Genomic DNA, 15,884 nt, shown 5'->3' on the forward strand with positions numbered 1-15,884 from the left:
TCAAAAATGAAACCATTAGTTTTGAAGAACAACGAGCAATTAATCAGGTACGACAACGAGTGTTCCAGCAAGCCTTACAAGGAGCTCTAGGAACTCTGAATAGTTGTTTGAACAGTGAGTTACATTTACGCACCATCAGTGCTAATATTGGCATGCTCGGGGCCATGAAAGAAATAACTGATTAGCCCTTCCACTGTAGGCATTATTTTTTTTTCTCGCTTAGCTTCTGAAAAAGAATTAAGAGACACTAATGGTAACCCTTCGAGTCGACGAAATTAGTAATATTATCCGTGAACGTATTGAACAATATAATAGAGAAGTCACGATTGTGAATACCGGCACCGTACTTCAAGTAGGCGACGGTATTGCTCGTATTCATGGTCTTGATCAAGTAATGGCAGGGGAATTAGTAGAATTTGAAGAGGGTACCGTAGGCATTGCTCTGAATTTGGAATCAAATAATGTTGGTGTCGTATTAATGGGTGACGGTTTGATGATACAAGAGGGAAGTTCTGTAAAAGCAACAGGAAGAATTGCTCAGATACCAGTGAGCGAGGCTTATTTGGGTCGTGTTATAAATGCTCTGGCTAAACCTATTGATGGGAGAGGTGAAATTTCAGCTTCTGAATCTCGGTTAATTGAATCTCCCGCTCCGGGTATTATTTCGAGACGTTCCGTATATGAGCCTCTTCAAACGGGGCTTATTGCTATTGATTCGATGATCCCTATAGGACGCGGTCAGCGAGAATTAATTATTGGGGACAGAAGATATGATTTCTTGGAACTGAGGTTTGTTTGTTTTTAAGTGGGTACGTAACTGAACGAGAAATTTCTTTACATGTCCAATATCTAACCGATCAAGATACCCATTCGCCCCAGTATAAATAGTAAGTATTTGTTCTTCCACCGTGAGGGGCTGATTGAGATTGTTTGAGCAACTCGCGTAATCGTTGACCTCTTGCCAACTGATTCTGAGTGGCTTTATCGAGATCAGAAGCGAATTGTGCAAAGGCTTCTAACTCTGTGAATTGAGCCAGTTCCAATTTTGATATACCAGCTACCTGTCTCATGGCTTTAATTTGAGCTGCGGATCCTACTCTGGAGACCGAAATATCCACATTAATAGCAGGACAGATTCCAGCATTGAATAGATCGGCAGATAAGAATATTTGTCCATCTGTAATGGAAATCACATTGGTAGGAATATAAGCCGAAACATCCCCAGATTGAGTTTCAACATGGGTAAAGCAGTCATACTTCCTTCACCTAAACGAGAACTTGATTTAGCGGCTCTTTCCAAAAGGCGTGAATGCAAATAAAAAACATCTCCTGGATAAGCTTCGCGACCGGGTGGTCTTCTTAATAGAAGAGACATTTGGCGATAAGCTTGTGCTTGTTTGGAGAGATCGTCATAAATTATTGAAGTATGTCGTTCACGGTACCTAAAATATTCAGCCAGAGCCGCTCCTGTATAAGGCGCGAGGTATTGTAATGTTGCAGGCGAATCCGCCGTTTCGGCTACCACAATAATGTATTCCATCGCCCCTCGTTCTTGGAAAGTAGTCACTACCTGAGCCACGGAAGATGCTTTTTGACCAATAGCTACATAAACACATATTACATTTTGCCCTTTTTGATTGAGAATAGTATCTGTGGCTACTGCTGTTTTACTCTAACATAAGATTGACTGAAGAAGGGCATCCTCCTGACTCTACTTGTCGTAGGAGGAATCCTTAGGATTAGGGGGATCCGGTGTTATAATACTCAACTTGCCCTGCCCACGGAGATAAAGTTGAACAGATCGAATCCAGGCAGGATAGATCTAACTAGGGCTGGCAATTTCACCTGTGAAAACAGGGATCCGCCCTGCCCTGCCCCGTGTGGGGCGGGGATTCCCCAATTTGGGCGTGGACAAGGACAGGGATGGGAAAAAAAAATCCTCGGAGCGGGGGTAGGGATGTAGCTGGGCCCGTCCAGCCCCAGCCGCCCCGTTACCAATCCCTCAATGTTTTGGTGCTTTTATCATAAAACTAGGAACATTAAACATTGTTTATAGGTTACTGATTTTTTTTTTGAAAAGTGACGAATTTCATTTATATTAAGATGGCATTCGGGACCAGGAGTCCCAACCTGCTTTACAAAATATCAATATAGGTTACTGATATTGGTAAATGCACTAACTCATTGTCTTTTATCATTTAAACCGCTGTCAAAACTCAGAACTCAAAGTTATTACAGTTTTCAAAAAACTCTTTGAAGCCAATTTAAAAAGAAAGAACAAGCTGATTTCGTGCAACTATTAAAATAGGTAGTGCCAATATTATTAGCCTTTTTAGTTTTTAATGCATAGGGCATGGATTTAGGGATTCATTTTTATGCCAAACGTCCATTTCATTGTTTCTACATTTTAGGTAGTAGAACCCTCTTTAATTATTTGAGTCCTACGATTAGTTTTGGACACTCAATTGGTTCTCAAAATGATAAAAACCAAAACAAACATAGCCTTATTAAGGATGTAATAATTTAATTCCAATAGTCTGTTTGCGGGGATGGGGCGGAGATTCTGTCCCTGCAGGGTGGGGGCGGGGATGGGGATTAGATATTCCCCGCGTGGAGGGGATGGGGATTCCCTGCCATCCTCGAAGCGGGGACAGGGCGGGGACGAGGAAAATTCCCTGGAGCAGGGACGAAGACGGGGAATGCAACATCCGGCCCCAACCCGCCCTTTTGCCAGCCCTAGATTGAACCATCAACGTCATAGAAGTCACAGGAAACGAGCTAGACGGGTGGAAGGCATAGCCATATCGAAACTCCCCAAAATGAATCTCATTGTCTTGAATCTACATGTTTGCTACAGTAGAACAAACAAATAACCACAGCCACCAGCTAATCACTCAACCACCACAATAACCAACAAAGAACCATCCACCCACATAAACATCAGCCAACTAGTGCACAACGGACAACAATTAGTGCACGGATATCACCAACAATCATCCCAACACACAAAACCACTAGAGTAGTCCCGACTAAATAATAAGAAAGCAACACCAATAAGCACCAACAACGGATCACCATCCAGTCACTGTTAAACCAACAATAACAAAATCCACAGATGCTATATCACACTCGAACATACGGTTCCGGGGTAGAACGAATCACCAACACCACGAGCAAACACAAGTATCATGATAAAAACGTAAAACAATTGCTCGGAACCAACCACAAGATGAAAAGATCAACTAATAGTTGTTTAGAACATGAACACAAGAAGATAGAAGTGAATAAAGAGAGGTTTAGGGACTGATTTTTATAAAGAAATGAATTAGGGTTAGAATTTGAAGGTGAAACAGGGTGCGATCAGATTGGTCTTGGGGCGGCAATAGGTGAGATGGAGAAATAGGGTGGTGCGGCACTAGGGAGGGTGGGGCGATCAAGGGTAGGGTTAGGAAGGGTGGTGCGATCAAGGGTAGGGTGAGAAGTGGTGGTGCGGCAATGGGGAAAAGAAAGGAAAGGGGTACGATCAAGAGGAGTGTTATGAAGGAGGTTAAGGATTGGAGTTAGATCTAGGGTTAGGGTTAGGGTAGGGTTAGTGAAGAACAATTTTGATTCTAGGGGTTTTGGGTTGAGGGTTAAGGTGAGGTACCTTTAATCGTGATAAAACTCTGGTACCATGTTAATGCTACATTGAAGATGTAGAAAAGAGAAGAGAAGATGGTTTTGGGGAGAATGAGTGAATGAGAGAACTTGTCTCTCACACACACAATATATACATATGTCTATGTGTGTGTGTGTGTATATATGTATGTATGTATGTATGTATATATATACACTAGTAAAAAACCCCGTGTGATGCACGGGCCAACAAAGAACTGTACGGACCACATCATAGGTTGATCCAAACCGTCAATGTGATGGAACACGACATAAATAGGTTGTGCCCCAAAAATCATTTCCATAGGCTGATCCTAGCCCTCCAATCTATAGAGGTTTCCATAATATGTTGTTCCTTTTAAATCGGATGGTTAAGATCACCCTATAGATTTTTTATTAAAAAAGCATAAAAGAGGGGGGTAAGATTGAAATTATGTGGCTTTATAGGTTGATCCAAACCGTCCATGTGATGGAACACAACATCAATCGGTTGTGCCCTTAAAATCATTTCCATAGGTTGATCCTAGCCCTCCAATCGATAGAGGTTTCCATAATTGTTCCTCTTCCCGGAATCCGTCATTATTTTGCAAGTGTCCTGCATGAGTAATATAAAGTAGTTATTTCGTCATTGTCATATGTCTTTACCTCTTCGTGGTAGTTTTTTTCCGTAAGTGTCATAGACAGGTACCCTGTGTTGGTACTTTTTGTATGTAGATTACGATTTTACCGTCACATAGATAGTATGTACAGATATGTGGGGAGGGCAAAAAATGGTAAAAATCATCCACATTGACGTGTTAAATGGACAATAATTCTCCCTTTTCTCTTCTGCTATATATATATATATATATATATATATATATATATATATATATATATAGCACGTGGATACATATAGACAGACATATATACCCCGAAACAGGGGTGCGCACATAGACAATCATATTAAACAAATACAAGCCCTTTTCCTAGTGCTTTTACTTGAGGTACCTTATAATACGCCAAACAATTTCCCAATGATCCATAATGATTTTTGTATTAATTGACTTACAACACTCACAAGGAAAGAAATATCTGAACCTATGGTTGTGAGGTTGATCAGTTTTTCTACTAGTCGATGGCATCTTTGTGGATCCTCACACAACTCTCCCTTGTCTTCGACCAACTTTGTAGTGGGATCCATCTGAGTATCAATAGGATTTGGGCTCAACAATCCCGTTTCTTACAAGAAATCTATAGTATATTCCGTTGATACAAAACTAATTCCAAGTTATGACTGTGCAACTTCAATCCCGCGGAAGTGAATATTTTTCCCAAATATTTAGTTTCTACATGATCTTGTAAGAGGGCGAGCCTTGGCGCAACGGTAAGTTTGCTCCATTGTGACCTGGTGGTCACGGGTCTGAGTCACAGAAGCAGCCTCTCTGCAAAGCAGGGGTAAGGCTTCATACATCTAGCCCTCCCCAGACCCCGCAATGGCGGGAGCCTCGTGCACTGGGCGACCATTTTTTTACATGATCTTGTAAATGTTTCTTAATAACATGTAAGAATCACAATCTAATTGGCTTGTCTCCATATGAATACAGAGTGATCCACAAAACTACGAAAAAAATCCATATTTCATAATGAAAGAGCTGAACTTTTCAAACCAAGCACGTGAGGATTGCTTTTGACCATAGATAATCTTTTGTAATCTTCTAACCTTTCCTGCCCCCCTCTCCCCTAAGCAACATATCTAGGAGATTGCTCCATATAGACATCCACATGTAAATCACCGTGTGGTATGGCAGTCATAATATCCAATATCCACAATAGCCAATCAAGGTTTGCGACTTGGGCGATAATTGCCCCGACATATTTTAGTTTTGTGACATCCGCAAAGGTTTCAGACTAGTCAATGCCAAATGTTCGAGTCTATCCTTTTGGAACCATCCTTACATTGAAGCACTCAATGGCACCATCAAGTAAATACTTCATAGTATAAACCCAATGGCACCAACCACATGTTTTCCTGTGGGTAATTTAGTTAGTTCTCCGGTTTGACTATCGTGTGACACACTCATTTCATCATCCATTACTTTCTGTCACCAAAAGAAACAATGAAAAGATCCAAGATTGGAACTTAGGCTTTGATATCATATAAACTTTAGTAGTCTTCATCCTTGCAAGCTGAAAAGAAAAGTAGAGAAAGGAAGAGAAGAGAGGGAAGGAGAAGTGGAGGAGAAAGAATTCATGTGGATTATCCTCCCAACCCCCAAATCTATTATATTTATAGTATGTTTATTAGACAGATTACAAAAAGTGACATTACAGCTATTAAGGCCATCCAGTGAATGGCCCTATCAAAAGTACATTATGTCATCTAAAAGCAATTCAGAGGGTGAGAATAAGTTGGTCTTATCTCATCAATAGTAATCACTAGGTAATTTCCGGATTGGTTTGCGGGAACCAAGGAGTGATGCAAGCCATAATGTTTGGATGTTGTGGAGTCTGTGGTCCTGATGGTTTTCCTAATTAATTTTTAGGACTGAATGGTTTTTCTGCAGGAAGGTATCATTAGTGCTCTTAGTACCTTTACTACGCTTTCTTTGCTTTTATTATGAAGTTATGTAAATTCTATAAAACTGACGTACTTAAAGTTACTATAAGTACGGTATCTTGGAAAGTTTTTTTTCGTAAGGTACCACTTCCAGTTCAAAAAAAAAGTACCAATTTATCCTTTAAAAATTGTTATATCTCATGCACCTTTTTCATGGATAATGTAGGGTTGTCCATCGATTTCTTTGCAGTATTGTTTATCGAAAACACAAATATTCATGATATGCTTTGAACTGTGATGTGGTTTAGGTCATTGACAAGCCCATGGATTTCAGTACAATTCGAAATCAAATGGAAGCCAAGGATGGTACTGGATATAAGAATGTCCGTGAAATATGTTCTGATGTGAGATTGGTTTTCAAGAATGCAATGACATATAATGACGATAGAAGTGATGTTTATGTAATGGCTAAAACGTTGTTAGTTAAATTTGAAGAGAAGTGGCTGCAACTATTACCTAAAGTTATTGAAGAGGTAAAATTTATCATCTCATATCAACTATTGCTTTCACAGTCTTCATAGGAGAGTTTTTTTTTTTCTGAAAAATATCATAGGAGAGTTTTAGGGTGCGTAGTTTTCTGCTCCTGTAGGAAGATACTATATACTGCTCTATTTTGTACCATGACTAACAGGAAACAAGACGAAAAGAAGAGGAAGCAGAGGCCAATGCCGATATGCAAGTTGCCCAAGAGGTTGCTACTGAAAAGTTGGCTAGAGATATAAGTAATGAGGTACATTTATCTTCATAATCTTTTTACCAATCAAAAGAGTAAATAATAACCAGATCCGTCCTAGATTCTATTCTAGATTCTATTGTGCCTAACAAGAGACTACAGGAGAATCTGGAATAAGGTTCCAATAGTTAGCGGAGAAACTACAATGTCAGTGATAGTGTGTATAACTTATGCCACAAATATCGGCGAGAAATTCAATTTCTCATGAGAAAATCATGATATTTTGATTAAAAGATGAAACATGTTTTTATCGCGAGAAATTGAATTTCCTGTGATTTTATCATGAATTGTCACGATAAATTGGGGGGTAGAGTTCAAAAAATATCTTAAACTTGTAATTCACTCTAAAAATCTCTAAAACATCCTAAAACCTTCGACCTAACTCTGATTTTGAATTAAAAACTGTATATTTGATATTTTATATTTGTAAATTAATTTATTTTTAACTTTTTTTCTCGATATAAACCCGAAAAAATAAAAAAAATTAAAATATCCCGAGATTTTCCATTGTAGAGAAATTCCCTAGAACGATATTTGTGACATAGTTTGCAACATTAGTTGAATAAATTACAACAAAATAAAATTAACATTGTTAAATTAAATAACTCTGGATGATGGAGATGAGCAAAGTGTTGGGTTTTTCATGACATTGTTTATATCAACTCAAAGATGTCATCTAGAGGCACTGAACTGTAGAGATCGAGAATGGAAGAGGCTAGAAGGGAGGATGATTGGCAGTGATTGCGGTGCCGCTATCACAATTTTGGTTGGCGGTGTAACTGTAGAAGATGCCCACAGGCTAAGAAGCTCATCTCTTCCTCATCCCGCACATCTTGTGGTAAGGAAAGGAAATTGTTGAGACATCATAATCGAGATCTTAAATCTGGTGCTTGGGTCTGCTCTCCCTGCCAATATGTAAATTTTAGGTGGTGGGATGGGTGTCGTTGGTGCCGTAGGACCATAATCCCCTCTAAATGAATTCCTCGCTCTCCTAAGGAGGTAACCCTTGGCGGAGAGGTTGACCTATGGCCGGACTCGGGTAAAATTTCTCGTCTCCATTATCTAGGGCTTCCACTACTATCCATCTTGGGTTGGGAAGTGGATGTGCGAATGGGCTCCCTAAAAGCTTGCTTGATAGGGAAAAGTTAAACCATCTCGAAACCCTTCTGGATCTTTGGAAATGGGCTCAAGAGTGCTGGGAAATTCCATCCCTTCATTGTCCTTCCTTGTTATTGCAGAATGAAGTCCTTTTTGTGTTCGAAGCTGAATCTCAAGCCCTACAAATCCTTGCAAAAGGCTATGTGGCCCTGGATAATCATCTGCTGTCTCTTTCCCCTTGGACAAGGAATTTTGTTCAAGGTAAGGAAGCTCTCTGAGTTCGCTTTTTTGGAATTCCCCTGCATGCCTGGGCTGTTTCTACGGTGGAGGCTTTAGGGAGTCTCTTCGGCGAGGTAGTAGATTCCAAAATGGAAGGATATCACCGAAACTGTATGAGTTTTGTATCGGCTAAAATTTTAGCCCCTCGCTCGATCTTCCCTATCTCTGATGTTATTCTCAGAATTCAAGGCCAAACCTATACTATTGGGGTGGATCTCGCATATGAAAATTTTTCCTCACCGGTGGAATGCCTTTTGGAGGGTCGGACCTCTTCGACCGGTGTGCCGTTGGCTCCCGTAGGGAATTCAAATTTCAAATTTAGGAATCATATCAATCCAGGCGGGTCATCCGAGAGTTTGTCATTAATTCCTGACAAAGGTGTGATGGGACCTAAAGTTAGGCCTTCAGGCGCTTCTGAATGTTTGGTGGAGTCCAAGTCTGCTTCGTTGGTTGCACCTAGTAGCAACATCAATTCATCTTGCCTTGGCTCTCGAGCCAAAAATCCTCGAATTATGGGGTCTAGAATGCCGGAAAGTCTCCTTATGAAATTGTTTGGAAAATCCTTGGTATTAAAGACTGGAGCTAGAAGACTAAGCAGAAGTTTGTTGAAATTTCGAGAAATTATCAAGTCTAGCAGGTTTGGTCCTCTATAACTATTTTGTAGCGAAGGTTTGCGGCAAAGGCAGATAACTTCTATAATCGCATGATTTAGGGGTATATTCTGTTTTAGAAACTACTATAGTCTGGGGCCCACTCTAGATGGGTCGGGACTTAGGCTCTAAGCTGGTTAGTCATCTTTCTTTCTCAATCTCTTTGAATTGAAGGTAGTTGGTGGGGGTCGATCTTGGGAAGATGCGAGAAGACCCTATTGATGGGACAGCTTGGTTAAAGTAAATTAATTGTCTCTGCAATAGGTTTTTGGGATGGGTCAGTTTCAGGGACCTTTCAGGCCTATTCAGAAGGCGGTGAAGTACTTATTTAATGAATTGATTTAATGAATTGACTGGATTGAATTGATTTAAGTGTATACAGCATACTCTTGTATGTAAGAATGGAAGGCCAAGATCTTGGGCACCAGGAATCCTCATCATGCCCAGGGGAGCGTAAGAGAAATCTATTCATGGAAATCAGGGTACTAGAAAACATCCTTCATAAGATAAGAAGGATGTCCTATGATGAGAGTTTAGCCTCCATTAACAGATTTCTATAGAATAGTAGAAATCGGAAGAGAACATGGGATGTTTCGAAGGAGATTGCTATTTCGTACTTGGAGGAGGAGATTGAAACTCGAAGAAGCCTAGGGTTCCTGAACAGTAACCCGAAATCTGCAACTTTACGGACGTCTTTTCTACAAAGTCTTCTTGACGACCTTGGTAAATGCTCCCCTTAGTTGCTAGGTGGTGTGAATTTGGGATTTCTTTGGAAATCAGGACTGAGGGTTGTAGTTTGAATTAATTTACTACAAGGTTTTTTCGTTTGAGAAGGTTGGGGAAAGTTCCTGTTCGATTGAGGGGTAAATCTACACTGGTCTGACTCAGGGTATAACCTTGTCAGCCTTTCCCGATACTATGTAATGTAAGCGGGACCTCTGGTCCCCTTTGTAATTATTATAGTATCAATAAAATATGTCATCTTTCAAAAAAAAAAATTAAATGACTCTGGACCTCAAATATTTTAATTGTGGTTCTTCCAATGGTCATGATTAGCTTTGACATAAAGAAACATGTACTATGCTTTATGGGAGTGTGAAGATGGATATGCCTTTATAAACTTATTCTTACCTGTTTCAGCTTTGTGAGCTCGATTTGCATTTGGAGGAACTTAGAGAAACGGTGGTTCAGAAATGCAGGTTTGTTCTATAAAACCAAGTATCATTTTGCCTCTATGAAGATTTACTTCCCATGGTGCACAGCTACTTAGCTATAGTTACATTTTCTTTTTCTTTTTTGAAAATATAACAAATGAACGCTATTGAAGAATGAAAACAAATTACAATAGTGGCAGATATTGACACTCCACAAAAACGTCCATACTGGTCACTTTGCTTGACAACCCGCATCATTTTCTTCCCTAAGAACATGGTCAAAAGATACCTCCCCACATGCATTCACATATTTCATTAATAAGATATGTGCTAATCTACAAGGACTCATTTTACAAAAGTCTTCCATCCAATTGCATTCTTCGGATCCCTTTTCACCCATGATTTACCTAACACTTTGAATTTTTTATTCTCTAAGAACATGGTCAAAGGATACCTCACATGCATTCAAAAATTTCATTAATGAGATGAGTTAATCGCCATGGCCTCATGCTTTTACAAGTCTCCCACCCAATTGAATTCTCCGGATCCCTTTTCACCTATGATTTGCCTAACACTTTGAATTTACTGCTGACTGATGCAGATTGTAGTCCCAATAGGCCCAATAAGAGACATCATTTCCCATAGAACTTTTAGGAATTTATTTCGATGTTATTTAGTTTCTAGGATTTTATTTTCCATGTTATTTAGAGTTAGGAAAGTTATTTACTTTCAATGGAATTTTATTTTAATTCATGTATTAGGGATTTTCAGTGTTTGATGAATTAATGATTGATTGAGATTTCTCCCCCGGGCTTCTTCTTCCTCCTTCGGCTCTTTCTCCTTCGGCTCTTTCTCCTTCTATTCTTCTCCTTCTCCTTCTCTTCTACTTCTAATCTTCTCTTCTTCTTCTTTCTTCCTCTTCTTTTAATTCTCTTCTCAGCCTACATCAAATTTGGTATCAGAGCAAAAGATCCAAGTCTTCCGAGAGTTGTTCCCGCAGAAATCACGGCCAAAATTTTTCTCCCAGTCGAAGGATCCAATCCTCCATTCGAACCACGAGTCACACATCAATTCTCAATTCATAGCCTCAAGATTTCCGCAAGATACAACAGCCATCCGTGCGGAGTTCAGCAGGTTTTCTTGCTGAACCGGCCTTTCATCGACCAATACCACCCTCATTGAGCGTTCGTTGTGCACCATCGTCCACTGCACCGAGAGCCGCAACCTTTGTACGTACCTGCAACAGCCAGCCATAGCTGTTCGCCAACCTCTTGCTTCAAACAGACCATAAACCCAGCCCCATCCCAATCGTCCTTTGTTAATCCAACCATCAACCCTCTACCTTAAGATCAAACCCACTCAATACCAGTCCCTGCTGCCCTATTCGCTTTTACATTTAGACTCAGCCATATACAACACTCACCGAGAATCCTATAGTCAAGCTCCAACAGCAAGCTGATAACTTAAAATTTCTATTGCGTTGCGATTACTCCCAAACCATTTCTTCGGCAACTTTTCCGGCGAAAACACCTCAGCCGAGCATCTTCTCCGGGCTGCAAGTATCTCAACATTGAAGTTCTCTTCTGTCACAACCTTCGGATCGAATGTGCATATTGACTTTATGCACGAATCGTGGAAGGTTTTCGCCCCAATATTCACCCCGTCACGCATGTGTTCTCCCACCACGAAAAGAGATCCGTGGGATAAGGGTTATAGAAGGTAGCCTTTAGAGGATAATCCATAAAGGCAATGGGGCACAAACTTTGAGGAAATTACACAAGTACCCTCTATAGAAAATGGAAAGAAAGATGATAAAATGGAAAGCATTGAGGGCTGTGATTTCAATCAAGACAAGTGTTATGCTAATGGGGAAAGCATTGAAAATCAAGATGCTAAAAAACGAAAGCATTGATAGCTATGATAGTAATCAAGGAAGATGTTGTGCTAATGAGGAAAGAGATATTGGGAATCAAGGCAAGTCAACTATGCAAGTTATAAATGGCAATGACAATCAAACAAATCAAGGAAAGATGCTGCATTATTCAAATCAAGGCAACCTATAAATGTTTCAAATCAAGGCAAGATGTTGCATTACAAGGAAGTCTTTCCAAAGTCGATTCTTTTACTTTTATTCTTTTATACCTTAATAGGATACAAAATATTCTTGTCATATCTTGTAAATATTTTGTAAAGCTCTATAAATAGAACCTTGTACACATGTTCTTTATCAATTAAAAAATACAGAGAACAAATCTCTCGTTTCTTGTTTCTCTAGCATTTTTTATTTCTTAGGTTTCTTTTCAATTTCTTTATGGTATCAGACCTTTAACCAAGGAAATATTCTCACGCAAGCTCTTTGTTCCTTTAGCTCCTTCACAATGTCAACACCCTCTTCCTTATCATCTACCAAATACCCATATCCCTCTCATATCAACATTGTTAACTTTGTGTCTCTAAAATTAACACAAAGTAATTACTTGCTTTGGGAGACTCAGATTCTCTCACTGATAGAGAGTCAAGATCTCAAAGGGTTCATCTATGGAGAAGTATCCTGCCTCGATCCTGAGATGGACGCGACTGATGGAAAGAGTCCCAAATCCAGACTTTATGTCATGGATACGAACGGATCGGCTTGTCAAGGCTTGGATAACCAGAACACTATCAGAAGAAGTTCTCAGTTTAGTCGTTGGACTAAAAAGCTCTGCTGATGTCTGGAAAGCACTTGCAGCAGCTTTCGCTCAAAATTCTCAAGCTCGGGAGTTTGAACTACTATCCCAAATGTGCCATCTTAAGAAAGGTACTTCTAGTCTTCCCGAATACCTTCGTGAATTCAAATCCATATGTTATCAATTAAATGCTATTGGAAAACCAGTACCTGATCAAACCAAAGTCTTTTCGCTTTTAAGTGGTTTGGGTCCAAAGTATGAATCTTTTACCACCACGATGTTAAAACCCCCTATTCCATCTTATGCTGATCTGCTACCTTTGTTACAAAGTCATGATCTGCGAACTACAAATTACCAAAGTGAATCTCCAAATCACTACATGGCATTGTTTGGCCAAAAATTTGGAGGAAACAAAAATAATAGCAATAAAAAGGGAAGCAACAATTTTTCACATCCAACCCTCAGACTGGGAATTTCTTCCATCAAAATCAAGGCAAAACCAATGGGCAACAAGGGGAGTCTTCACAACCTCAGCCATGAGGAAACACTAATGGCACAATCTGTCAGTTCTGCAAGAAGCGTGGCCACGATGCTCTTCAATTTTGGCACAGGTTTGACAATAGTTTTCAACCAGAAGACATCCCGAAAGCACTTGCCGCTATGCAACTATCTGATTCCCAGGATACCAAATGGTTTCATGATACAGGAGCAACATCCCACATAACTGAGAAATCAGGTAATCTTACAAACGTGACTCCTTATAATGGTACTGATTCTGTCATGGTAGGAAATGGCCTTTGCTTAAAAATTTCACATATTGGCGATGGGAAAATAGTTAGTGGTAATACTACCATTCCACTGCGTGATGTTCTAATAGTTCCAGAGATAAAGAAAAACTTTATTTCTGTCTCTCAATTAACTACTGATTATCCGTGTTACTTTGAATTCGATGCATCTGGTTTCAAAATCAAGGATCGGAGGACAAAACAGATACTGGTGTCGGGGAATAGACATGACGGGCTGTACACACTGGATGGCTCCAAAATTCAGGCATACTTCTCCAATCGTTTTCAACGAGCAACTGAGGACGTGTGGCACCAACGTTTGGGACATCCTCAAGAAAAAGTTTTTACTTTTCTTAAAAATAATGGATCTATTTCTGTTACTTCTAAATCTTTGGATTTATGTACTAGCTGTCAACTTAGTAAGAGTGTTACATTCCCATTTTTTTCTTCACATAATCGGTCTGCTGAACCTTTACAAAAGATACATTGTGATCTTTGGGGGCCAGCACCAGTTACTTCTGTTCAGAGTTTTAAATATTATGCTCTTTTTGTTGATGATTATACTCGCTACAGCTGGTTTTATCCACTTAAACGAAAGGCAGACTTCTTTGGATATTTTGTGATTTTTCAAAATATGGTAGAAAGGCAGCATGATAAAAGAATTAAAATATTTCAATCTGAGGGAGGTGGTGAATTCACAAGGATTTTTTGGATCATCTTGCAAATTGTGGAATCATACATCAACTATCCTGTCCTGGCACACCTGAGCAAAATAGTGTAGCCGAGCGCAAGCCTAATCACATTATTGAACTCGGCTTAGCGATGATGTATCATGCATCTGTCCCAAAAAGGTTCTGGGTTGAGGCATTCTCAACTGCCATTTTCCTTATCAACCGTCTTCCATCACCTATGTTGAAAATGGATTGCCCATATAGTATGTTGTTTCACAAGAAACCAGTGTACTCGATGTTACGAGTTTTTTGCTCAAGGTGTTTTCCATGTCTATGGAATTATACTTCAAACAAGTTTGAAGAAAGGTCTCTACCCTGTATATTTTTGGGATGTAGTGAGAAACACAAAGGGTATCGATGCCTTCGTCATTCTACTGGACGAGTTTACATCTCCCGTCATGTGGTATTCAATGAAAAATTGCTTCCTTTTACCAGTGTTTCTAATTCTTTCCATGAAGAGCAGGTTCAGGGTGAACTGTCCGTCTTCACCGATTGGATGCTACCCCAAGAAGATAATAAAGAGTCCAATGGTGAGCTTTCCTCCTCGATTGACCCTGCTAGAAGGCATATGCCTATCTCAAATATTGGTATCCCCTGTCCTCCCGCCATAGATGCCAATCCAATACCAAGGTCTGAGCAGTGTCAACACACACCGACACCTTCAGTACCTGAAAATGTACATGGTGAACATGAACCCACTTTCTTGCTTGATTCTGATTTACAGAATACAAGTGCACCCTCACCTTCACCTGAGCCAAGGGAGGCCTGTACACTTGCAGACTTAGATGTTGCCATTCATACCCCTACACCATCATCACCAATCTCGATCCATCTGGAGAGCTCTCCTATTATTGCCGAGCCTGCTAGGTTACACCACATGATTACTCAAAGTCAACACAGCATCTTCAAACCAAATCCCAAGTATGCTTTAGTTACGTCTCCTATACCTGTAGAGCCTAAAACCACTAAATCTGCACTAAAACATGATGGGTGGCTGCTGCAATGATGGAAGAGATGGAAGCTCTCGCGGCTAATAATACTTGGGACCTTGTTCCAAAAACTCCTGATATGAACGTTGTAGGTTGTAGATGGGTCTACAAGAGCAAACTGCGAGCTGATGGTAAGCTTGAACGTCTCAAAGCCCGACTTGTTGCCAAAGGATATAACCAACAAGAAGGCATTGACTTCATTGAAACTTTCAGCCCTGTCATCAAACCAGGCAGTATTAGGATGGTGCTCACTGTTGCCACAGTTAAAAGGCTGGTCCATCAAGCAACTTGACGTCAAGAATGCCTTCTTGCATGGGCACCTTCATGAACCAGTATACATGGATCAACCGCCGGGATTTATTGATCCACAACGGCCCAACTTCGTTTGGAAGCTCAAACGGGCCCTATATGGTCTCAAACAGGCTCCTAGGGCCTAGTTTGACAGATGCAGCTCTTTTCTGTTAGAATGCGGATTCATTTGTAGCATTGCTGATTCATCTCTGTTTGTGTGTCGTCATGGTGGGAGTGTAGTCATTCGTCTATTGT

General features: G+C 40.1%; 1 protein-coding gene across 3 annotated transcripts in view; it reads left to right on the top strand.

The window, feature by feature from the left end:
* The window catches only part of LOC143889955 (transcription factor GTE6-like), an 88,853-nt gene that overhangs the window by 51,718 nt on the left and 21,251 nt on the right, over positions 1 to 15,884 (top strand). For all 3 annotated transcript variants that reach the window (XM_077394371.1, XM_077394370.1, XM_077394372.1), the window contains 3 exons: positions 6,502 to 6,726; positions 6,885 to 6,983; positions 10,154 to 10,212. In XM_077394371.1, coding sequence (XP_077250486.1) covers positions 6,502 to 6,726; positions 6,885 to 6,983; positions 10,154 to 10,212 — 383 coding nt within the window. The remainder of the gene's footprint in view (positions 1 to 6,501; positions 6,727 to 6,884; positions 6,984 to 10,153; positions 10,213 to 15,884) is intronic.

This window comes from Tasmannia lanceolata, unplaced genomic scaffold (genome assembly GCF_043159265.1).
Source record: "Tasmannia lanceolata isolate RefF3 unplaced genomic scaffold, GAP_Taslan_0.1 ptg000013l, whole genome shotgun sequence".
NCBI classification, from domain to species: Eukaryota; Viridiplantae; Streptophyta; class Magnoliopsida; order Canellales; family Winteraceae; genus Tasmannia; species Tasmannia lanceolata.